Raw genomic sequence first — 25,295 nt, forward strand, 5'->3', positions numbered from 1 at the left:
AAAAATGATTATCCTGCTACATGAAGGCCAGCAAGGTCAAGTCAGATATGGCAACGCTCTCTCAGAGCCCTTTCTAATAACTAATGGTGTGAAACAAGGTTGTGTTCTCGCTCCAACTCTATTTACAATCTTCTTCAGCATGATGCTCCAAAGGGCTACGGCAGATCTTGAAGAAGACGATGGCATTTATATATGCTACCATACTGATGGTAGCCTGTTTAACTTAAGTCGTCTGAGGGCTCACACTAAGACTCTAAACTATCTAGTCTGTGAGCTGCTTTTTGCTGACGATGCTGCCCTCGTTGCTCATATGGAAGCAGCTCTGCAGCACCTAACATCCTGCTTTGCAACAGCTGCAGAGCTCTTTGGGCTGGAAGTCAGTCTGAAGAAAACAGAAATTCTCTACCAGCCTGCGCCACAGGAAGAACACTACCACCCCCACATCACTGTAGGCAAATCTGTGCTTAAGTCCATTCAGCAGTTCACCTACCTGGGAAGCATCATCTCCTCAGACACCAAGATTGATAAAGAGATTGATCACAGACTAGCAAAGGCATATAGTGCATTTGGAAGGCTTCACAAAAGAGTCTGGAGTAACAAACACTTGAGGCGAAGCACAAAAATCAGTGTGTATTGAGCCATTGTACTGTCTATTCTCCTTTATGGGTCTGAAACATGGGTCACCTATCGCCAACACCTATGACTCCTCGAACGCTTTCATCAGTGCTGTTTATGCACAATTCTAAATATACACTGTACTGACTATGTGACAAATGTTGCTGTCCATGAGCAAGCAGGGACCACCAGCAATGAGGCCATGCTATTGAGAATGCAGCTGCGCTGGGCAGGACACATTTCTATGATGAAGGACCATCACCTCCCAAAAATAGTATTCTATGGTGAACTCGCCACGAGCCAGCATAAGAGGGGCACTCCACAGAAGAGATACAAGAACTCCCTGAAACATCTCAGGCTCGGCCAAATTGATCACCAACAATGGTCCACCCTGGCCTCGCATCAGGAGGCATGGAGATGAACTATCCGTGATGCTGCAGCCTTTTTTGAAAGCTCACGCCGAACGAGTCTCAAAGAGAAACGACAACCGCAACGCGGAAACATCACCCAAGGAGACTTTCTGCTGTGCTTTCTGCAACCGGACTTGTTTATCTTGGATTGGCCTTTTTAGTCATCAATGCGCTTGTAGAAAGCAGAGAGAGAGAGAGAGAGTATGTGCGTGAATGTGAATATACAGTTATGTCTGTCTATCTATCTATCTATCTATCTATCTATCTATCTATCTATCTACCTATGTGTGTTGAAATTGCTGAAATGGAAGGGAAAATAAAAAAGCAGGATGAAGAAGACACATAAATATTCACGCAATCACATAATTACGCGAAACAGGGAACAAGAACTTGCGCCCCTTTTCACCCCGGAAACGTACAAGGTCATGATGCATTCAGACCCCCACTGAGCATGAGAAAGGGTGCCAATTCGAATCGTTGAATGGTAATACAATTTGCACTCACTCCTCTTTGCTTGAATCCGCATTACGTGACTTGCCTTGGATTCGATTCCCCCTTGATTTGGAAGGGCAATGGATGGGCAACCAAGTATGATAAAACATTCACATTATAATGTGAATTCACGTAGCTGAACCAGGAGTCACCCCAGATCTGAGCTGCAAAAACCTCCGTTTGATAAACACCAGTGTCTGCATTTGAATGTGTATGTGTTTGTGTATACCTTAGTGTATGTATTAAGTGAGTGAACAGATTTGTATACACACAGGCAGAATATTTCTAAGTACAGTATGTGCTTCCTGACTTCTCTTTCTTGATTAGATAGCTTTGGCATCTTAACTCCCTTGGGATGTGTGTGTGTGTGAGAGAGAGAGAGAGAGAGAATGAGAGAGAGAGAGTCCCCTGGTGAAGTCAACTTCTCTGTCAGTCCAAAATCCATCTATATCAACCTTTCCAGGAGTAAGCTCCATTGAATCCCATTGCATTTAAGTAGATGTGTATAGGACTATCCTGTTTGCTGATCAATCAATACATTTAAATATAGAAATTAAATATAAGAACTGCCAACAAGTAATCATACAGCAATATTAATAGCCATGTTCCAATGTATTTTGAAGACATGATGCACACACAATCAGTATAATTAGGTACACTAGACAACATAAATAGTGTATGTATACATGGACACTAGAATGGTCTAGAATAAGCAGGAGGCTTAAGCCTGTCCCCACCACTGTATAATCAATCATAAATGTACAAAATGATCAAGCAAATAATAATAACAACAATAATGTTAAGACATTTATTGTTGAGCCCTTCCAGGAAAAATAAAGGCTACCTGTAAACTGTTTTTACAAACTTACTTGAAAGGAAGCTACATTGAACACATGGATGGTACACCTGAGTATATTTTGCTTTTGTAAGAGTCTTCAAATGTAAGGATGTTTCAATAATAATGGAAAGGTAAAGAAGTTTGCCTACCCCCTGCAATTAGGCATATTTGATTATTATTTTTAAATGTCTTCCAGTGTGCAACCTCCCACTTTTAAGACAGCTGGAGGGTCCCTTTAAACATATATGTGTGTATCTGGACCCAAGTCACTATTTCTAACATGAAAGAAATAGCAAAGAGCATAATTAATGCTGCACAACTTGCCAAATCCAAGGTGTGCTCTACCTCAATAAAATACCTTAATGCAGTGCAAAGTAGTAGGAAGGAAACAAACAATAACACCTTGTGCGCACCAGCTTTTTATTTGAGACAACACTTTTACCAAATCATATTCAATTTGTATTAAAATTCTAGGTTAAAGAGCCTGTGATTGAACAATGTCATTTAGCTGATGAACTCGTGAAAGTGCTAGTACTGTCAGTTCATAGTCTGGAAAAGATTGTGAAAATGGTGCATTAAATCAGAATGGAATTTTGAATGTTTTGACAGGTGAAGAGCAGAGATGGAGGCAGATAAAAAAATAAGGGGGGATGTATTATCCAGGTGTTCAAAAAGTTGTGGTTTAAAAGTTTGGAAAATCCAGTTAACCTGTATGAGAAATGTTACCTTAGTGACATACATCTAATTTAGTGACTGAATAACAGCTTTAGGATTATTGTATTAAACAAATAATCATTTTGAAACCATCTGAATGTGGGGAAACTCTTGTAAAAAAAAAAAAGCTATCCATAATTAGTTTCACATTTACCATGGACAATTCTTTCTCAGTCACAAGTACCATTACTCAACACCAGATGGAAAATAATGGACTGGGATTGTTCATGTGACTACACAAGTGCAATGTGCAGCACATAGGGCTAATTATGGACAGCATCCGAACAAGTTGTGATGAGAAGACAGGAGTTTGATATACAGTACTGTACTGTATTGTTATCTACATATTTAATAAAGTGCTAATGTAAAAAAGTACACATCTGACTTTATTTCTTATCTTGCTGTGTATTGAATGGCCAAACAATATGAATATTATTCTGATATGGGCCTCTGTTTTGTACAGTTTTCTGAAACCACCACTGGATCCACTGAATAAAGCAACAACACACTAGGAAGTACTTGCTGGATAATATTTTGCAATTGCCTATTAATTATCAGTTCACCATTCATCCATTTAATATAGTACACAATGAATAGCATAAGAGTTATTTCTCTGAAACACACTTGTCTCTAAATTGCTTAGGCAACTGGCCTGGCAACTAACCTAGTCAAGAGTAGGAGGCTTTAAATAACAGTTACCAGAAGTATAGGGATTTGATGGCAAATGTAAGGGTGCTGTCATGCTGGATATTGTGGGATTAAGCATCTACTCCTGCTGTCTAGACTCAGGACTCTGAGCAGGTGGCTTCTACAGAGTACACAAAATAATCTGTGTAGTGTCAAAAATATAAATGTTAGATTTGGTTTATTTGCAAAATAAATTAGGTTTAAATCTGAAATCCTTTTCTAGATATAGGGCAATTTTCATACATTGCATACTCAGACTGAATGCTATGAATAAGATCCTTTGCAAAAGTATTGAGTTTCTCTCTCTCTCTCTCTCTCTCTCTCTCACACACACACACACACACACACACCTTTCATGTTTTCAGGTTTATTGTGTTACAATCTTGAACTGTAATGGATTTTATTAGGATTGATACCAATTGAATTACACAAGATACCCAACATAATGAAGATGGAAAATATGTTTACTGTGGTGCAAATGTAAAGTAAAATGCAGAAAAGTCAAATGGAATGAATACTTATGTATGACATTATGGTATTATATCTTTCTGCTTTGAAACCAATGGATGAATAAAACACTTTTAAAAATAGAGATAGAGACAAATCTTATATAGCCTGTTAATCCTGGCGCCTAGATTATGTCCTGAATGTTCACATAAAACACCATTGAGATATCAATTTATAAAGAAGATACTGGATCTCAAATGGAATTGATTGATCAGATGAAGTAAAAAAATCAAGGCTTCATGGAGTAATTTACAATACTAGTGAGCTTCATGAAAAGCTTTGCCATTAGCACTGATCTCCAAATTCTATGACTTGTGAGATACCTATTTAGTGTCTTTCCTTTGAAATTCATTGTTGAAATCCCTGTGGTGCAACAAGCAACCTTTGAATTATTCCTAGTAAGCTCCATGACTTTCAATTGTTTGAGAGGTTTCAGGCAGAAAAAGATGCATCTGAATATCACTCTAAATTGGAATGGGAAAATGCAAAGGAGCCAATCTGCACTCTCAAATTTCTCTGGGACTACTCATCCAGCAAGCCTAGATACGTCCACTTTGCTCTGCAGTACCTCTCAACACATTACCTCCTAACACATTTTGAGAGAAAATGAAGAATAAAATATTGATATTTGGGGGTAGTATGGGGTTTTGGTGCACTTGTGAGATTTCTTGTATTTGGGGGCTTTCTGCATGGATTAGGGGTAAAGATTGCTTGAACTATGTTCTGGGTTTTTAAAATTGGGATATTGGGGAAGCTTTGGAGGACTGATGGGGGGCTTCTGGGGACACAGAAACTACATGTGGCCCATGGGCTGCACTTTGCTAACCTCTACTTTAAACAAATGCCCATGGTTTACTCAAATGCTCTATCTGCAATGGAAGTGACTGGGCATAGTTACATTGTCATGTTCCTTGGGTCAATGTAAGTACTGTACTTTAAATCATAAAAAAGGGAACTATCTCCTGGTGAAAAGCAAGAGCATAATCTGCCCTGGAAGCACTGACCCTCCTCTCATCCATCCAGCCTTTAGGGTGAACACACATGTATGCTGGAATTTTGGAAGTTTTGTTGTTATTGTTTTCCTTCATCCTTCTTTGCTACATGCCCCTACATTTTACCCTCAACTTCTCCATAGGTCAGATCAAAATCCATAGTTTTGATCCCAAAACCTGTCCTCAACTTATACATGAGGTTGACTTATAGTTGAGTATATACGGTATGTATGTTAGTACATATGTTTATGTATATTTAGGCTATAACTCATAAAAATGTGTACAAAATTTACCAATAAAATATAAAAAGACATTATATCTAGGCACATGTATGATAATATTAAATGCCAAGCTTGAAACTAGAATTGAAGGTTGGGTAAATTAACTCACTATATGTAATAGGTTCCAAGAAAATATAGCTGTGTGGATGTCATCAACCAACAAGCCATCTGGATATATTAATTATAAAAAAGAAGAAATTGAAAGTACTGCTTGTTCATATTCTACTTGCGACATATTCATTTCTGCCCTACAATCTTTGCCAAGGTGTTCCAGAGGAAGTCACTTGCTATGGTAATGTGTCAACTTAAGGCTGAACATTATGCACTTTACACAGTAATGTGACAATTTGATGCTGAACATCTTGTTTGGGACCTCTGTTCCAAAATGCAGTGAGTATGCTTCACTACATTAAAAAGAATAGCAGGCGATAGATAATACAGTCAGTTCTGGGAATAAATGTTCTTGAAGAAGACACAGTGGGGCTCTAGAAACCACATGATTAGATGGAATGGAGAAAAGAAAGCAAGTGCCAGCGTGGGAGTGCTCTAAGACAGTACTGCTCAAAACAGTGGTCCCAGGACCAGTGCCAATCCCCAAGACACTGACTGCTGAATCCTGGAGAGTTTCCAGGAAAGAAAGAAGAATTGTAGCCAAGAGGTAGAAATATGATACTTACCCCTGGCACATTAGGGGGGGGGGAGCTAGTCTCCTACATCAGATAGCTTGAAATGCACTGGTCTAAGATGTTAATGGTCAGCACTGATAATGACAAGGGAGTAACTATACATAACCAAAACAAAAACATCATAATATCTATTACAAATAACCCTGAACAATTACCCCTTGCCCAACTCTGAGGATGCAGTCTACCTTGTAATGTGATATTTCTGCAATATGTCTCTCCATTCTAGTCTATATCATTTTCTCCTGCTAGTTGTATATCAAGGGCACAGGCAGCATCATGATGCCTGGAGATAAGGTAAACTGAATTCATCATTATGAAGGACAGAGACACACAACTTTGGGGCCCTTTAGGCTGTATCTGGTATTGGCTCGGAGTAGAGATGTAAAATTTCCAGAAATTTTGAAGCCATCAGGGGAAAATTGAATTTTTTGAAAAATTGTTAAAAATGCAACATTAGCCTTTTTTAAAGATTGAAAGTCATCCTGTTAGTGTAGGAACATAAAATATAACTACAGTGGACCCTGGTTATACGCTGGGGTTTGGTTCCAAGATCCCCCGGGGATAACAAAATCCGTAAATGCTCAAGTCCCATTAAATATAATGACATAGCAAATTGGTGTCCCAAATAAAAACAATGAAAAATCAAGGTTTGATATTTGAAATTTATACTTTTTTGAACATTTTCAAACCGTGGATGCTTGAATCCATGTATAAAAAATCTGTGTATAAGAAGGGCCGACTGTATGTGCAGTTTGGTTTGGCATAAAATTATCACAATTCATATATTAAAATACAATGTATTCAAAAAATTATTATGGACAGAATTTACTTTTATTTTTTAATTTTAAAAAAATTTGTAACAAATAAAGTAATAGTCTCCTGAACTTGGTTTTACTAGTTTATGTGGAGCAGGCAAAACAATTTTAAAAAAAAAACAGAAGAATTAGTGACAAAGAAAATTATTTGTATTTCCTCTCCACAGTATCAAATAGACATAAAAAACTCCTTCATATAAAAAAATTGAATCAATTAAAAGGCATGAAATTTAATCAGACTCATTTTCCAAGCTCTGAGCAGAATTTGCACTGCAGAAATATTCCAGTTTGACACCACTTCAATCGTCATGGCTCAATACTAGGAAATTCTGGGATTTTAAATTTGCTGTGGCAGTAGAGATCTCTGATAGAGAAGGCTAAATGTCTCATAAAACTACAGTTCCCAGAATCCCTTAGCACTGAGTCATAACAATTAACGTGGTATCAAACTGCATTATTTCTGCAGGGCGGATGCAGTTCTGCTTATCAGTTTCAGTCTCTGCTTCTGCTTTGTTATGTTTGTCATCATCACAGTTATCTTGGATTTCTAAAAATTAAAGGTTTACCCAGATTAATACAAGCTTCTGTACCCTTTCACGTGTCATTTATTTCTTGATTTAGTGTGTTTCCAAATATAGACCAGATTCTTTCAGTGCCCCCTAAAAGAAGAAATACATCTTGTTCTTGAATTGGAGAGTTCAGTCTGTAACCTAGGACTTGCTTGTCCTCATTCAGTGCACAGAAATTAGAATAATCTGATAGTGTGTATAGTTTTTAGAAATGATTTGGAGAATATATGAACAACTTGTCTTAAAGATTTTACTTGTCATGCTAAAATAAAATATTCCATAATTGACTTTCTTACTTTTTTTATTTTTTCCAATTTTTTTGGAAAAAGCAAAAAAGCCTTCAAGGGGAAAAAAAACGGGGGAAAACGGGGTTTTTTCTTAATTTTTCCTGCTTCCCCCTGCCGGTCTTTCCCATCTCTAGCTGGGGGTCCATGGGTTGCACATACATACATACATACATACACACTCTCTCACTCTCTTTGTCTCCTCCTCCACCGAGACTACAATTTCTCCTCAACTACTAGAAGTGAGAAAACAGCAGCCCTCAAATCATTGGAGGTTCTGCCAGGAATATGCTCCTGGCAGAACTACATATTTCCTCCATCCTCCTTCCAAACATACCCTTTACTGCAACATCTTCCCCAGCATGAATGGTGATTCTGCCAATACTGTACCATTATTATATGGTACTAGGAAACTAACATTTTCTAACTCTCAGTACCTCTGTCTGGGTTCACTGTTGTGTGGGCTGTATTTTATATGTAGTAAATTAGCTTTATTTCCTACAGTGCCACACAAAGGGAAAGAAAGAGAAATACTGTACGTTCTTTACTGCAAATCCTCTAAGGATTAGGATATCCCTTTTCTGATCCTGCATTACTTTAATTCTGTGCACAGAAATATGGCAGGGGGCAGGGGGGTGCTTCAGGTTTCCTGTCAACATATCATGAATCCATGAATTTCATCTGGGTTTTTTTAAGGCAAGGAATATTCAGAGGTGGTTTGACCATTTCCTTCCTCTGAAATATAGCCTACAGTACCTAGTATTCATTGGTGGTCTCCTATCCAAGTACTAACCAGGGCTGACCCTTTTTAGCTTCCAAGATCACATGGGATCTGGTGCCTTTAGCTGCTACTATCAAATTATATATAAATCACACAGTAAAAAAACATAACATATTTTAAACGTTTAAAAACAACAGTATAAGTTAGCCATTCTTTATCATAATAATAGATAATCCTGTTTGATACAGTACCCCATGCTCTTCCTTCGCTAATGAGATATTCTGTTATTCAGCCTATCATGTCACCCCTCCCAATTTCATGATGGTGTTTTTTGCTAGCAAAAATAATACTGTGACAACACTTAATGCTGTCATTAACAAAGCATTAGTATCTCCCCTTCTCATTTTAAAAAAAATCTTTGTCTAATCAAGCCACACTTCTGCACTATGCCAAAGCAGCCCATGGTCTGCTCCATAATAGCACTTACTATGTTTGCTCAGAGTAATGTAGCCAGGAGAAAAATGAGTCCAGACAGCCCTTTGGGAGGCTGCTTTATACAAATAATTCCTCAATAAGGTTTTTAGACAGATACTGAATTTGGTAGCCTGCCCATCCTCATCACCCTATCACTTTACAAATCCATGTTTGAGACTAATAGACACCATCTGGATGTCATAAGATTATTTCTCTGACAAAAGCAATTAGCTTCTTAACTATAAGGACAGTTCTACTTTTTCTATATTTTATTGGCACACTGAGCACTTGGAAGAATATTAATTTTTAAGACTAAATACTTAGGAAAATGTTGATTTTTATGAGTAAAGAATGAAGAAAAAAACTAAGTAGCAGTAGCAGGGAATCAGATGTGGATAATGGCTAACCCCTCCCCCCCAAAAAAGATAAAACCAGATTAAGTCCAGTCATCTTTCCCAATTCCAGCACCAGCAATCCTTGAGCCAGTTGTATTGTCCTGGAATCCAAAATGCTGTCTATATGGTATCTGAAGAATAATTAAGTTCCAGAAGAATCAGTCAGCTTAACAATTTTACCCTTCTTTCTCAGTATTCATCATTTGGCTGCATTCTTGTAAATAGAATTTAATTTTATCCACAGAGAGGGTTAGAAAGGCAAATAATACAGGGCAGTACAACCATATCTTTAATGTTAAGAGATCCTGGCGAAGGAAGATGCTCCTGACAGAAGTATACAACATTTTTCCTTCTCATTCCAAACCCATCCATTAGTAGTACCATCTCCTTCAACATGAATGGAGAACAGGGAGGTGGCAGAGAAGCTATACAAACACAGCTGGATGCATAGCACTAAAGGTCGATGTCAGTTCTGTGTTTCCAGCTATGGAACCAGAGCTGGATGATTCTCACCCTCCACCAGCCTATAAATAACCATATTGGGCAGGAGGATGCAATAGCAAAAAGGGTATGAGGAAGGAAACATGTGGTTCCACCTGGCAGAACTTTGCAATGTATCTTCTTGCCCTAAGATCAATTAACATTAATGCTAGAGGAGTTCAGCCTGGCAACCTTATTTATAGTTCATATGTAGCCTTCATTTACATACAGCACAGGTAGGTATGGTGCAGCTCTCCAGATGTTATAGAAGTGCAATTCACAACAATCTTTACCATTAACTATGCTCTTTCAGGAGAGCCAGTGTGTCATAGTGGTTTGAGTGTTGGACATGTTGGACTATGGCGACTCTGTGAGTTCGATTTCCAGCTCAGCCACAAAACCCACTTGGTAACCTAGGGCAAGTCATATTCTCTCAGCCTCTGGGGAAGGCAATGTCGAAGCTCCTCTGAACAAAACTTGCCAGGAAAACTCCATGAAAGGTTCACCTTAGGGTTTCCATAAATTGGAAACCACTAAGAACATACAACAACAACAACAACAAATGCTCTTTTAGGCTGGTGGGAGTTGCACTCCAGCAACATCAGGAAAGCTACCCGATTTACAGTGAGTTTTCAGACACATTACTTACAGAACAGCACAGAATCATTTTAAACTGAGTTAATCAATATCAATGCAACTAAAAACTAAATACCATACAAAGCCATGCACAACCCATCAGAATAGCAAAATTGTCAGAAAAAAACCATTAGTTCAAGCTAATTCCCCAAAGTTAAACAATACAAGTATGACTTTCTTTTTTCGGAAACTGATAAAGAGAGTTGAACAAAAGATTCATGGGGCTTATGAAAGGAAGAGAACAATTGGAGATAAAAGTATCAAGGAATCATAATTGGGATATGGAAATGTATTAACTTGGGGGATTGTCCATGCTAGTGTAGCCCAGGATCCAACTCTCAGTCACCCCTTGTCGACCCTTGATATCAAATTGATATCAAAAAGGGTTATTTTAGGCAAGTAGCCAAAAAGGGGTTCCCCAGTGCAGGAAACCAGCCATACCATATTAAATCCAGATGGCTCAACATGGGAGAAGCCAAGGTACTTAGCCATGATGAGATCCCTCAAGATTGGAATAAGCATAATTCTCTGACTGTAAGAAGGATGGTAGTGAGCTGGACTGGAAGATTGTTTGCATACAGCAGACAAATGGAGTTTCCCTCTGGGAATGAAACTCTTTTTATCTGGGAACATTCTGGTCGTTACTGCATATCACATTCCATTCTTCTCCCCTGGAAAGGAGCCTATCAATTTAAGCCTATAATCTCCTGAAATACTGCCTTTATGCCCATTTCTTGCTATAAATACATGTGCCTGAACAACAGCAATTTAGTCCAGTTTGGAATAAGGCAGAAACTCTGTCAGATTCAAAAATGGCCCCCAGTACTGCTGTCTGTACTATACAGCAAGCAGATTGCTCCTTTGCGCCGACTTGGGGGCAGCATCTGAGCATGGCTTTTAGATGCCTCACATTCTGATGCCACCACCCACACTGCCAGGAAGACGCATGGCTAGCTGCATATGCGTTGGCTTCACAGAGTTTCAGCAGCATGGCATTTACATGCGCCACACCACAGAAACACTGACAAGCCGCCATCACGGTGGAAAGGGTGGTTTTTTCCCTCTCCTATTCAGGGTGGCCAGATTGGGGCGGCAGTGTGCAGTTGCTGTGGCCCCAACCCGGCTAAGAGGCTTTGGTGCCGTCTGTTTCACCCCTGAGCCACATTCAACTCCCAGCTTTCTCACAGATTGGAGCCTGGCTTCTGGACTGATAAGGTAATGTCTTCCCTCAACTACAAGCTACTATCTTTAACTTCATTAGTCTGTTTGGGTATGTGTGTGTGTGCGACTGCTATTCCATGAATTGTGATTTTTCCCTTTACTGTTAATTGATAAAACTGAGTTGTACTTAGCACTCTAGAGTTCCAGTTTTGTGGAACCATTAGACAAAGGCAAGATCCCAACTCTTTGAAGTTACACAGAATCCTCTCGCTGCTATTAATCTGAGCTATTAAAATCCCCCTATTATATATTAATTTGTAGGTGACATCTGAATAACCTAGCAATTTGAGCAACACTAGTGTTTATGAAAAATATGCAGAAAACACATTTCCTCAATACCACTGAAAATGAAGGAATATCACTGGCAATTAAGACTTCATTACTGTAGCCACTTACCACTGAGTCCTACTAAACTCAAGAGCTTACTTCTGAGCTATCATGCATACAACTGCAGTAAACAATTTGTTCAACATCTCTTCCTGGTCCTCTCTGCATCCTGCCCCACAAACATCATGAAGTTTGTGAAAGACAATATTTGATGCCACTGAAACTTTGAAAATGTTCAGTAGATATTTTTTGAAAACCTATTTGCCCTTACCTTCATTAAAAGGTTTTGATGCTCCTCTGACTGACTGAAGTTGGAGCCCATCTGAAATATACTCATTGTTCCCTCCTCACATAGATTTAGCCACTTCTGGTATTCTTCATGTCCTGGCAGTCTATCCCAGAAAGTTTTGAAGACTTCCCATACTGCCTCCTGACACACTGAGGAAGAAGAAAAATGAATATTTTTAATCTGTTGTTGTTATGATTATCTGCCACTGTACAGTGTCCTGCTGAATCAAACCAGGTATCCATTTTGTTTAGCATCCCATTTTCAGCAGGCCAAAGAGGGAAAAACAGCTTTGAAAAATGATTTTTGGACTAGAACTCTCAGAATCTCTGCATCCAGGGAATTCTGGGAATCATAGTCCAAAAATAACTTTTATAAGCCCTGGAGGCAATAAATAAGTTTGCCAAGTGGAGAAAGGGTACCCCCTCAATGTTATTAAAGAGGCACAGGACAAAGTTCGTAGGTTAAATCAAAAGAAACATTGGCATCTGCTGGAAAATATACCAGGATATAAAAACAAACCAATGTTTGTACTCAAAACATCAAGAACATAATAGTATGGGCAGACTTTGGTTTTACATCTATACAAAAGGGTTTGACTGTCAAGGGACATCACATTGCTCAGATGTAGACACAGCAGCAACTTGAAATGTTTTGTGAATACTGCTGATGGGAAAAGTTATGAAATATACAAATTTTTTACATGTGCAAGTAAAAATGTCATATACATAATTGAATGCCACTACTCTATGTGGGTATGACCAGCAGAGAGATAAGAACACGAATCATTGAACACAGAAGTTGTATCAAAAACCATTGGAACTAAAATGGATTCATCGTTTGAAATCTGAATCCCTGGTAGGTTTAAATGAAAATGTGAATTGGTTAGTTTGAGTCTTTTATGTCTTTCCATACCCTATTTTTTCCCTAAGTTTTTCTGTTTTTGAGTTTTGGCAGAATGGTTCCCACTACCGGTTTGGCTGGCCATATAAGAGACTCTGTAAATAGGAGAAGAATTCCATTAAAGTTTGGGTGTTTGGACGGGATATCTAATACTAAGAACACAAAACAACCACAAAAATTGGAACCCAAATGGATTCATCATGGAGATCTGAATCCCTAGTGGGCTTAAGTGTGAGTTGGTGGTTTGAGCTTTTCATTGCTCTTTTACACACTAAATTTTCCCTAGGATCTTCTCCTGAGTCTTGGCAGGATTGCTCCCATTACAAGGTTATCTGGGTATATAAGGGTCTTAGTGAGCAATACATGACCATTGTTGCTTTTGAACAGAGTTGAGACACATTGTGTGAGTTAATGAGCAGATACAATATATTTTAAATGTTTATAGGCCACTGAGGAAGACTGAGGTCGAAACGCGTCTGGCCTGGAGTTTTTAATATCATTTTAGGATTTTATTTTTGCATTTGCACTACTTTTAGTGGGGTATTGTTACCCTTAGAGAAATTTTATTGACTTTCCTGATCCAGGGTCCAATAACTCTGGCCTTGAGTTTGGATGTTTTATATATTTTTTGCAATTGCTCATTTTTCAGTGGGGTATTTAAACCCTTTTTGAAATTATACTGGACTGTCTACTCCAGTGTTTATTTTATCCTTTATTTCTGTACAGAGGTGTCTTTTGATAATTGGAAGTGGGTTATATTTTACACACATAATTTTCTTTGATAGAACCCTTTAGTTTGTTTGTTTTTGTTCTTACATCTGGGCTTTTTAGTAGGGACCTTTGTTGGTTTGGTAAGCTTGCCAAGTCCACATAAGCAGGACATGAATTCAGTAGACCTCCAGGATATGATATTATTCTACTTTATTATGAAGCAATATGATACCTCTGAACATGGAGAATATTATTTTGATCCTATGTTGGTGTTGTATGGGTGAGAGACACTTCTTATTCAATCGTGAATTAAAGTATTTATATCCTATCCTGCCTCATAAGATCTCTTTTAAATATGGGAATCCAGCACACTATGCATATACAGTATGTCTTCAGCTAGAAGTAATTTATTAAAATTTCCAGCAACAAAGAGCAACATCTGGCTTTGATAAAACATAAAAAAATTAAATGCCACAATTCCTTTGGTGCTTTACACATCTGTAGAGTTACCCTACAGATACAGCTTGAGATATATGTCCAATGCCGAACATTTATATTCACTCAAGGTTTTGGAGGTGGTCCTATTGTGCATGAAGGTGGACAGGCAGATGAGCATGTGCATATGCATTCAGTTCTACAATGTTGCCATTGTGTTACAGGGGATATGTAACACAATGAATAAGTAACTCCATATGTGGAAATTTACACTGCTTAACAATGATATTATTCATCATTCATTCATTCATTCATTCATTCAGAGTATTTACACCTTGCTTTTCTGCCAGAACGGCTTACAAATTATCTTGTCATCGGTTGGTAGTACTCCCATATAGGCCCAGGATTGTCTTGTATCCTAAAGATGTGACACTTCTTTAGATACTCTCCAGTGACACTCCCTATCTACTCCCATTAGCATCTGCTGAAAACTGAAAACTTAAAGTATTCCCTTCACATAGTAAGCCAGGGCAGCCTGCTTCTATTAAGGCCTTGTGGAGGTTATATATAACAGTAAACACAACTTACAGAGATTGTACATAGCAGTACTTCAACATGGTTCGTCATCCCTCAAGAATAGAATTTGGGGAGTCACAAGGGACTTGTAGAGAATAGAGGAAGGCAGGAACACTCCATATGGTTGATTCATAGAACACATGTGAAAATTCAGATATGCAATATAGTCATAATATAATAAAAATAATAAATAAATAGTAAACCTTTTATTTGTATACTGCTTTTCCTCCAGATCAAAGTGGTTCACACTGTGCAAGCTATGTGACACATGTCACAGTACAAGGCAATACAATACATCAACAATTACTTCAGCAATTTCATACAATTCAATAAAAAACAATTCAATATAGAACTTTGATTCGGGATACTTGAGCTCCCCCTGCCCCCTGAACACACACACACTCCCAGGATGGAGATACACTGTGCTTCTGCCCAATTAACCAAACAGGATTACAAATGGAGATAAAATGGGGATAGCATCAGAGCAGACTTCCATTACTACAGCCTCCTCTAATCTGATAGCCTCTGCAAGTGTTGGTCTACAACTCCTTTAATCCCCAGACAATATGTAAATGTTGGATAGTGATGAAAAGGCTAATAGTGAACACAATTAGGAGATTGTCATGTTGCAGGAGGCCACATTAAATATTTTAGCACAACTGTTGAAGTCTTCTCTGTACACATTCATTTGAAATGGATGGAGAATTGCACAAAGACTAATGGCTGCTGTACAGAGGTGTCCTAAGACAGGTGGCAGCTGGTCACTCCTATGCCAGTGAGTTAATAATACCACTTTTAAACTGCATGCAAAAGGCAGAAAGTGCCAAAGGAAGTTTACAACTGAAAATCAAGAAAACAAAAATCACGACAACAGAAAACTTACATAATTTTAAAGTAAATGATGAACAGCTCAGAATAGTTCAGAATTTTCCAGACTTGGGTTCAATCATTAATGCGAATGGAGACTGCACTCAAGAAATTAGAAAACTAGGACTTGGAAGTGCAGCTATGAAGGAACTAGACAAGATCCTGAAGTGCAAAGATATCATTAAATACCAAAGTTAGGATTGTCCATGCCAATCATTTGTATGTATGGTTGTTAAAGCTGGACAGTGAAGAAAGCTGATAGGGAAAAAAAACCCAAGTCATTTGAGATGTGGTGCTGGAGAAGAGTTCTGAGAATACCAATAGATGGATCCTAGATCAGGTCAAAACTTTCCCTGGAAGCAAAGATGACTAAACTGAAGTTGTTGTATTTTGGCCATATTATGAGAAGAAAAGACTCACTAGAAAAGAGTATAATGTTTGGGAAAGTAGAAGCAATAGGAAATTAGGAAGACCACATTCCAGATGAATAAACTCAGTCAGGGAACCCACAGTCATGAGTCTACAGGAGCTGAGCAGGGCGGCTGAGGATAGGATGACGTGGGAGTCTCCCATACATAGGGGTCACTATGGTTTGAAGTTGACTTGAAAGCAGTTAACAACAATGACAACAACAATAAATCTATCCACAGAATAGCTTTTGCACTTTGGATAACGTTCTGAATGAAGCCTGGAGCAGATTCAGCAACCCACTGACATAGAAGTCACCAGCTGCTAATTATGGAGAAGGGAATAAATCTCCTGTGCCTCTCATTAGAAGGATATCTTATGATAAGCAGGAACTAGGCCTTCCTGTTAACTCTACACTTAGATTCTGGCATAGCTACTCTCCCTCCCTCTCTACCCTTTTCTCTCTGGCCAGTCAGAGCAGCTGGTTACATCATGTTCACACAAGAACCTTTCTGTGACCCAGGATAAATAAAGGAACAAGAAGGATTTTCCTAGTTACTTAATAAAAAGGAAAGAAGTGGGTGGGGATAGGAATGAAATAGCCTTCCATTCAGCCATCAAACTGAATCTCAACTGCAATAGCCACATATCTTATTCTGAGGCTGTAGACAAAAAGGTATGTGTCCAAGGGAAAGTCTTTAGATTCAGAATCAGGACCTCTAAAAGGCAGACCTTGGTGTTGTCTTAAGAAAATAATTTTCTTCAACTGGCTAAGAAAGGGTAGTGATAAATCAAACTTTTGTGATATCAGCTTCAATAAGCCAAATTAAATGTAATTTAAAATAATAGTTCTCTGTGTGTTTTTCTGTTCATTGATTTTGTTTCCCCATTTCCTAAACTGTCTGGCTCCATGGTAGTAACAATATAGCAATAATAATTTTAAGTAAAAGATAATGTGCTTTCATGATATCCAGAATTTGAACCAGAGGCAGCTACACCAAACTGCCCAGTGGTAGGGCCAGTTCCACCACATCTTTAAGATGTGTGTAGAGTAGACTGAACTTTTCCAAACATAGTAAGGTAGCACAAAAAGGCACAGCATTCATATGTCCTTTTTGCCATGCTGGCTTTAGATGCACTTTGGCTTTTTATTCAACAGTTGTGTCTTTAGTAGAATTCAAAAGGCAGGATTCAAGAAAAAGCTCCTCTGTGCTAGCATAGGGGATGACAGATGTAAGTAGGAACTAGTGTTGTTGTAGTATAGGAAAACTTTTTAAACTGTGGGCTTTAGCAATTGATTTGAGGCAGCAAAATAGCTGGTGCCTGGCACACTAGAAACAAGAAGCTATATTTTAACAGGACACAAAGAGGAAAGAATTTGGGTAAGCTGAACTTGCCATATTATGTAGGGCTGCAGAGTTTTCTGTAGGGAGAAGAATGTGGCACCTCTGTTATCCCCTTCTACACAGCTCTTCAAAGCACAGTAACACTGATCCACTTTTCATCTGGTTACTGAGCAGCTGAGATAGTGCAACCCAAAGCAAAGATTACTCATATTTAGTTCTATAGTAAACATTGCTGATTTTCCAAATTAGAGAGTAGTGGTGAGGTGACAGTCTTTGTACTCTCAAAGAAAGAAAGGGAGACAGGGTTTTGATATATGGGATTATTTTACTTTGGGAATAAAACTTTGGCAAACCAATCTAATTCAATAAAGATGTTAATGAATCAGGAATTTAATTTGCTTGCAGTCTTAGGGAATGAGCCAGTCCAACTTCCATGTGTGGAAACATGGGAAGAAGGAGAGGAATGTTATGGAAGGAAAAAGCTCTGTCATGGCTTTACTTTGCAATACTTACCTTTTCCTTCCTGTTTCTCTCTCTCTCTCTCATATATATATATATCTCACTTTAAACTATAATATTTTTAAATAAAGATTCATCTGCTACCTTTAACTTTATGCAAAGCATGAAGAATGCTAGTACAATAGGTTTATTAATAGCATTTGCCTCCTGTTGAATACCTTAACTTCTCTGCCGTCATAGATACGATGCCTATTAAACTGAACATCATCTGTTTTGCTCAGCTTTTAAACAATGGATTGCATTTGGAGATAGTGACACATAAACAGATGCACAAGTGTACAGCACCTTAAAGTTTTTACATTTATGTTTCTGAAGAGGTTTTTCTGCCTGTACAAAATTTGCAAATGCTAACAAACAATTGCCTGACAACTGAGAGGCTTAAGGAGATTATCACACAGTGAAGTCCCAGTTGGATAGATACGGGATCTAAAACGCAAAGGTGGATCCTATCGCATTGCTCCGTGGACGGGCAGTCGTCAGCCTGTATGCAATCCAGGTTTCTCCCGCAGCTTTTCAAAAATGGGAAAACCCCATTTTTGAAAAGCTATGGGAGAAGCCTGGAGAAGCCCAGGTTGCATACAGGCTGCCTATCACCTGGCCACAGAGCAGTGTGACAGAAACAGTCTTAGGCGGTTTACAGACCGCCAAATAGTACGTCATCAATACGTACTAGGGTTAGGAAGGGGCGGTGCTTCCGCACCCCCCTAAACCTAGTACGTATTGAATACGTACAAGATGGCGGCGCCCTGTTCATACGGGCGCCGCCATCTTTACGTATCGGACGCTGAGCGTCCGTACGCGTCGTGGGCGTTGTGACGTAGTGAGTGCGCCCCTGGCGCCTCGCTACGTCGCAAACGTGACTTAAAAAGAAGCTCCATTTTGGAGCTTCTTTTTCGGTCCGCGCGGGAGTCGGGCCGTGTGAAGGCTCCGGCTCCCCCGCAGACCTACTGGCGGCGGCGGCAGAGCGCCGCAAAACGGAGGTATGTACCCCGCCTTAGAGTTTTATTTAGATCCCATGTTTATCCCGGTGGGACTTCGCTGTGCAATAATCTCAAAGTAATTGGAAGTGTTCACTGAGGGTAAATGAACATGAAATAATTTTCTTGCTAGGGACTCATGTTGTTTTCTGTGATAGTTTCAGGCTCCTAGTCCTCATGATGTTGATGGTGATGCTTCTTAATTCATCTCCTTCACATTAGTTTTTTGATGAATTAAACAAAGCTATTGTATTGGAATGCAATCTGTTCTTTTTCTCTAACTGCCTCAATCAGCTCCTGCTAGCTTAGGGATTTGGTATCTGTCTTTCCAGTTAGTCAGTGTGACAGCCACCCCACCGCGTCCACTTGCAAAAGCTCAGCACCATCTGTAGGTTCTTATTGCATTAACCAAACATGAACTTAGGCCTTTCTTGCGGGCAGAAAGGATAAAGCTATGGGAAGCCCGTACACCTTCTGCTGCATCAGGCAAATCCTCCAGGACTATAATTTTCTGCTTTCATTACTTAGGAAAATGGACTATATTGTAATTGCAATTCTTTGTGTTTCTATTTGGCAATACTGATATGGGGAGAGAGGAGAAAAACTTATTTGTCTCACATTCAAACTGCAGAATGTTGTTGAAAATGTTCCTCTAATAATAAGTAAGAATCTACCCAAATGGAGCACATTCATTGTATTATTCCAAATCTCATTTTCTGAGTTACAAGCACTAGTTAACCCACGGGGACTAATTCCTGAAACAGATGTTTAAACAACATCCCATTGTCAGTCTGTAATTTTGCATGGTACTGAACTCCAGCCCAATGAGGATTGCAAATAGAACCAATTCTGCTACAGGTACATTTTGAATCTAAACTAAAGGCAATAGTTTCAGAGAGATTTTACACACACACACACACACACACACACACACACACACACACACACAGAGTTGCCCCTCCAAGTCCACAGCCTTGAAATCCAAAGAGTTGAAAATCTGCAGAAGGGCTACCGCCATTAACCCTAATGGGGCATGTGCCCATGGCACACACCCCGCATGCACGCGCCCCATTCAAGCCTATGGGGCTTGAATATGCGTGAGATTTGGAATTTGTGGGAGGGTCCGGGACAGATCCCCCATGAGTTCCAAGGGGCGACTGTAACTGTTTTTTTAGAGAACTAATAGGAATGTGGTAAATTCAGTATTAGTGTTTTATCAGTTGTATTTGTATTGTATTATTTTATTGATGTAATCCTGCCTTGATCCTTGGGAGAAGCGGGAAATATAAATAAACTTTATTATTATTATTATTATTATTATTACTACTACAGTGGTACCTCGGGATACGAAATACCCAGGTTACGAATTTTTCGGGATACGAAAAAATCCCATAGGGATTTATTGTTTCGGGTTACGAAAGTTTTTTCGGGTTACAAAAAAACTCCGGCGCTAGGCTTTTTCCCCATTAGCGCCTATGGGTTTTCGGCTTACGAAGGCTTTTCGGGTTACGAAAGCGGCCGCGGAACGAATTATTTTCGTAACCCGAGGCACCACTGTATTATTATTATTAAAGAAAGGCACACTTCCCAACCTATTGGGAAGCCAGTTTATGGCCTGGAGAGGTGCTGTGTAGTGGGTGGCACTATTTTCTGCCTGGTGCTGTGTTTGCATTTTCTTCTTAGAAGAATGCCTTTGGGCAGGCTGTGGGAAGAGAAGAACTGGCAGCTAATGGGGTTAAAGCCATTGGGTTAAAGACACTAACTGGTGAGTGGGGCCTAGGATATATAAGTCCCCCAGTGCACCAGTTTCACTTCACATTAGTGCATCATCCCACCCACTCACCTGAGATTAATCACTGTACATGTACTTTATTATGATAAATTTGTTAGCAGTTAGGCATCGGATCCGGGAAGGTATTTGCATGTTAGGGGTGCCCATCAAAGCACTGGAGGTGGTTCCCTTAAGAGATTTTGGATTATGGTCAGTAGGAGACATGTCCAGATCAGGTGGGTATTGAGTTTCCTACATCCTCAAATTATAAGGAAGCCACACAGTGGTCCCTGCCCATGTAGAATCCCAGAGCTGTCATCCTGGGTAATAACTCAATGACCAACATGCAGGTTGGCTGGTGTCTGGATATGGTCCCAGGACAATGCCAACCTTACATGCAGCTGTAATCAATAAAAGTTGTGGCTACAATTTTTGTGCCTTGTTGTGTTTCTTAGGAATCAGCGAATTAGCTGTCTCTTCTTTGGATCCACAAAAAACTATAGTGCCTTTTCAGGGCCTTCAGAACAGAGGATGGCATCCAGTGAAGGTTGTGAGATAGAAAACTGGAGAGGGCTGATGTACCTTTAATGGCTGTGTGGAATTTCAGCAGATGTCGTTTGCCAGATAGCAAGCAAGAATGGCAGAAATCCCCTTCATTTAAAGGCAATCATGTCAAGTTTTAATTCTGGCAATCCTGCCTTGGGGTTGATCTCCAGGTAAAGTCCAATGAGTTTTCCTGGGTGTGATGGAACATGCTCTTTCTAAAGATTTTTTATGCTCATAAGGAGCTCTCTCAAAAAATGATCCTAAAGCAGCCCCACACACATGACACACCCTTGACCAAACCATGACAGGTGTATTTATTTTTTAGTCTTTGTTTAAGTTTGGGGAACCCTTTTGGACACACAGAGTGCTGGCTCAGAATGGGCATGCACACCCTCCCCACACATATATTTCAGCATACAGGGGAAAAAGTTATTTTTAAACAACTTCTCCCTGCCTAATGAGATCAGGGTGCATGTTTGCTGATTCGAATGTGTTAAATGTTTCTGGGTAATAATTTAAAGTTGTCCATGGGGGTTTTCAGCCACCATTTTTTTGTCTAATAACTGATGGCTGCAGAATTACTGCAATTTAATCCCTTTGTACAACCTAAATTTTGAAGAGGTGACACTGTATAGGCCAAAACAGTTAAAACAATGTGAACTTGACAGAAGCCAAGTGACTGTGAACTGGTGCCAAATGAGCAGCAAGTGGGGGGGAAACTTGGATTCTGCTGTACATCAACTACTGGAGGTGCTCTGTGTATTGTGAAGGATTTTTCAGACAATTATTTATTATAAAATATGTGTGCTACTGTTGCTCCTTTGTACTATGCGATCACTGAATTTCTGTTTCAAACACTGCATTTTCTCAATACTGCAATTTGTGTAGCGTATGTTGTTAGGAAAATGTGATTCTTTCCCCAGCAAGTGAGGTCATTGCAAGTTAGAGCACTATTTGGGATGTTGTCCTGGAAGTGCTACCAATATTTATTTGCTAGTGACCTTTGATATATAATGTCTTCCCAAGGACTGGAACCATTTCACAATCTTTAACCACCACATTTATGGGTGTAATGTAAGAACAGATTTCTGTGAAAGAAATGTTGCTATTTCTATTTAATGTTTTTATTATACACCTTACCTGAACTAACATGACCAAAGTACTTATAAGTCTGTGCCTACTACAGTTTTTTTAAAAAAAAAAATAACAGGCATTATTGTTTTCAGGAAGTGCCCATTTGGCACAGGTTTTATTGTTTAAGAGCTATTTATCTGTTTGAACAGTAAGAGTGATTTAGCCTATTACATCTGATTCGACAGAAAGGGATTTGCTAGGTTAACTGGAGGGACAGGACATGACAAGCTCTTGATGCCTGTTAGGGGGTAGGGTAGCTTGCTTGGTCATTTGTGTAAATGAGAAGTACTCTGATTTAATCCAGATGTAATCCCATTTGTACTTCTTAAGGGCTGAACCATGTATGGCAAGTAGTAGTATATTGACTCAGGCAAAATATCCTTCTTTAAAGCTGCACAGCCAAATGTGCAAGCGCTGGTTATTCAAGTTAGGAGGAGTCCAGGGAGCCTCATTCCTAAAATGTTTATTGCTGTACAATTGCTAATTTAATGGGGGGATAATACTGAAAGAAGCATTTCAATCAATAAAAGGAAACTTTCTAAAAAGCCTATGCATTCTCTTGCTCTTGAATGGTTGGTGTACTATCACACCAAGACTAAGAAGAACAAATTTTAGCTTTCAGCTCAGATCTCACTTATGTTGATACATTCATCTACATAATGAAAGAAAGCTTTGTCACCATCCTTAAGCTTTGTAATACCAGTGACAGGGAAAGATAATTTATAGTAGTGGAAAGGTACACACTGTTAATGCTGGAGAATCCAGTCCTTTCCCTGTAATAACAAATGTTCAGTAGGGAACACTGTTCAACACGTTTTCTTGTAGTAATACATTCCAGATTATGATTCTGTATTATAAACATGCAGCCATGTGTGTTTCAGTAAGGCAGGGCAAAAGATAAACAAATCCCAATAGGGGAAGACATCATAATAATGATTTTCCAAATAACACCACCTTAGCCTCAAAATAGGAACTCCTAAAGAAGTATGGCATATGTTGGGAAATTTAGGCTGGGTGGGGGAGCATGCCCTATCTAAACTGGCATCCTTTTGTGTGCTATCCAGTCCTTTTCTTCAGCAGGCAAAATGACAGAAGATCTACTAATTCATGCCATTTATGAGGCAACTGAGGATATTTGTTTTATATTTAAATAAGACACCCAGAACAATGTATGAAATAATAATAATAATAAGTCCCTTATGCTCAGGAGAAGGAAAAGGAAAACAAGAAAACTCAGCCATCAGTTCTTAATGTTATGCAGTTCATATAGTGACCACCTGTGCAGGAACAGGACTGGTTTTTACAAAAGGCTCAGAGACAGAAAGCCTCCAAGGAGTGGCCTACTGACTTGACTTTTTAAAAAATAAATTAATTCTAGCTGAAAGTTGTTGATCTTCTGGGTTGGGACTTCAATCACCTGAGGCCTATCTCAAATCTTCTTGTCACTCCAGCCACTGCAGGAAAGAGTTCAGAAGAACATGAATATCTAACATGGTGCCACCATAAAAGAAATGATCCTCACAGGGCAGTCAGTTCTGATCACCTTTGTGAGAGCAGGCCAGGGGTCCATCTAGTAAAGGAAATAGTAAATGCGATGGAAGTCTACTTCTTATAGCTTCTCATATTAACAGACAATTGGAAAAGAGATTGAGAACATGAGCCAGTTCCATACATAGTAACACACAAGAGCAATCAAGCCTTAATCACACTATATATTTGTAACTGATAGATGTACATACAGACAAAAGATGCCATCTAAAGAAGTCACAGTCACTATACTAATATTTCCAGGGGTGCACGTGTGTGTGTGTACGTGCCTTCAAGTCACTTGTCTACTTATGGTGACCCTATGAATTTCATTGGGCTTTGTTAGGCAAGGAATACACAGAGAGGATTTTGCTGGTTGCTTACTCTGCAATATAGCCTATAGCATCTAGGATTGATTGGTGTTCTCTCATTCATGTACAAACCAGGGTTGATCCTGCTTAGCTTCCAAGACTAGATAGGATCTGGTTACTTAGACCCTTCATTTCTATCTATATTTACCTTTTATCTTCTCAGGAATAGCTGTGGGGAGCTGTTCCTAAAACCTTCATGGTTTGAAGGAATGACATATTGGTTGACAGAGGAGGGACAGGCAAATTTTACAAAGGGATGCCTTGGGAAACCCTGATGTAGATATGAAGCTTGCCATGCACTTATTGCTCACTTTTACAAAAGCCTATTCCAGTGGGTCTTTAAAAGCTATAGTAATAGTATAATAATATACCCCCAACTCCAAATTATTTTAAATCTTTAGCAGCAGCAGCAGCAAGGATGTTAATCTTAAACCTCCACCCACATGCTCACATAGGCTCTGGCTCTTACATTCTGAATGCTCTTATAGCTTATGCTTGTATCTGTGCTCTTGCAGTCTCTTTCTCTCACACGTACACATTCATCATCTCCACGTCTCCAGGTTCAGTGCATTGAATGGGTAGGCCTACATTGAATCCCCTTACAGATTTTAAGAGAACATTGTTATTTCATAGATAGGAGAGGTCTCTTTTTTTGAGCACATACATCTCAGAGATAAAGAGCTTCACACATGTATAAAATAGATCAGAAGTCTCAAGGAGCTGATGAGAAGGTGCTGAAGTTTGGGGGAAAATGCTATTAAGAAGCATTATTAT

At 39.1% G+C, this 25,295-nt stretch overlaps 1 protein-coding gene across 3 annotated transcripts in view; it reads right to left on the reverse strand.

Annotated features, from left to right (window-relative positions):
- IMPG2 (interphotoreceptor matrix proteoglycan 2) overlaps positions 1–25,295 on the reverse strand; it is an 86,096-nt gene that overhangs the window by 57,619 nt on the left and 3,182 nt on the right. For all 3 annotated transcript variants that reach the window (XM_042456141.1, XM_042456140.1, XM_042456139.1), the window contains exon 3: positions 12,416–12,582. In XM_042456141.1, the coding sequence (XP_042312075.1) occupies positions 12,416–12,582 (167 nt within the window). The remainder of the gene's footprint in view (positions 1–12,415; positions 12,583–25,295) is intronic.

The sequence above is a fragment of the Sceloporus undulatus genome, chromosome 3 (assembly GCF_019175285.1).
Source record: "Sceloporus undulatus isolate JIND9_A2432 ecotype Alabama chromosome 3, SceUnd_v1.1, whole genome shotgun sequence".
Classification (NCBI taxonomy): Eukaryota; Metazoa; Chordata; class Lepidosauria; order Squamata; family Phrynosomatidae; genus Sceloporus; species Sceloporus undulatus.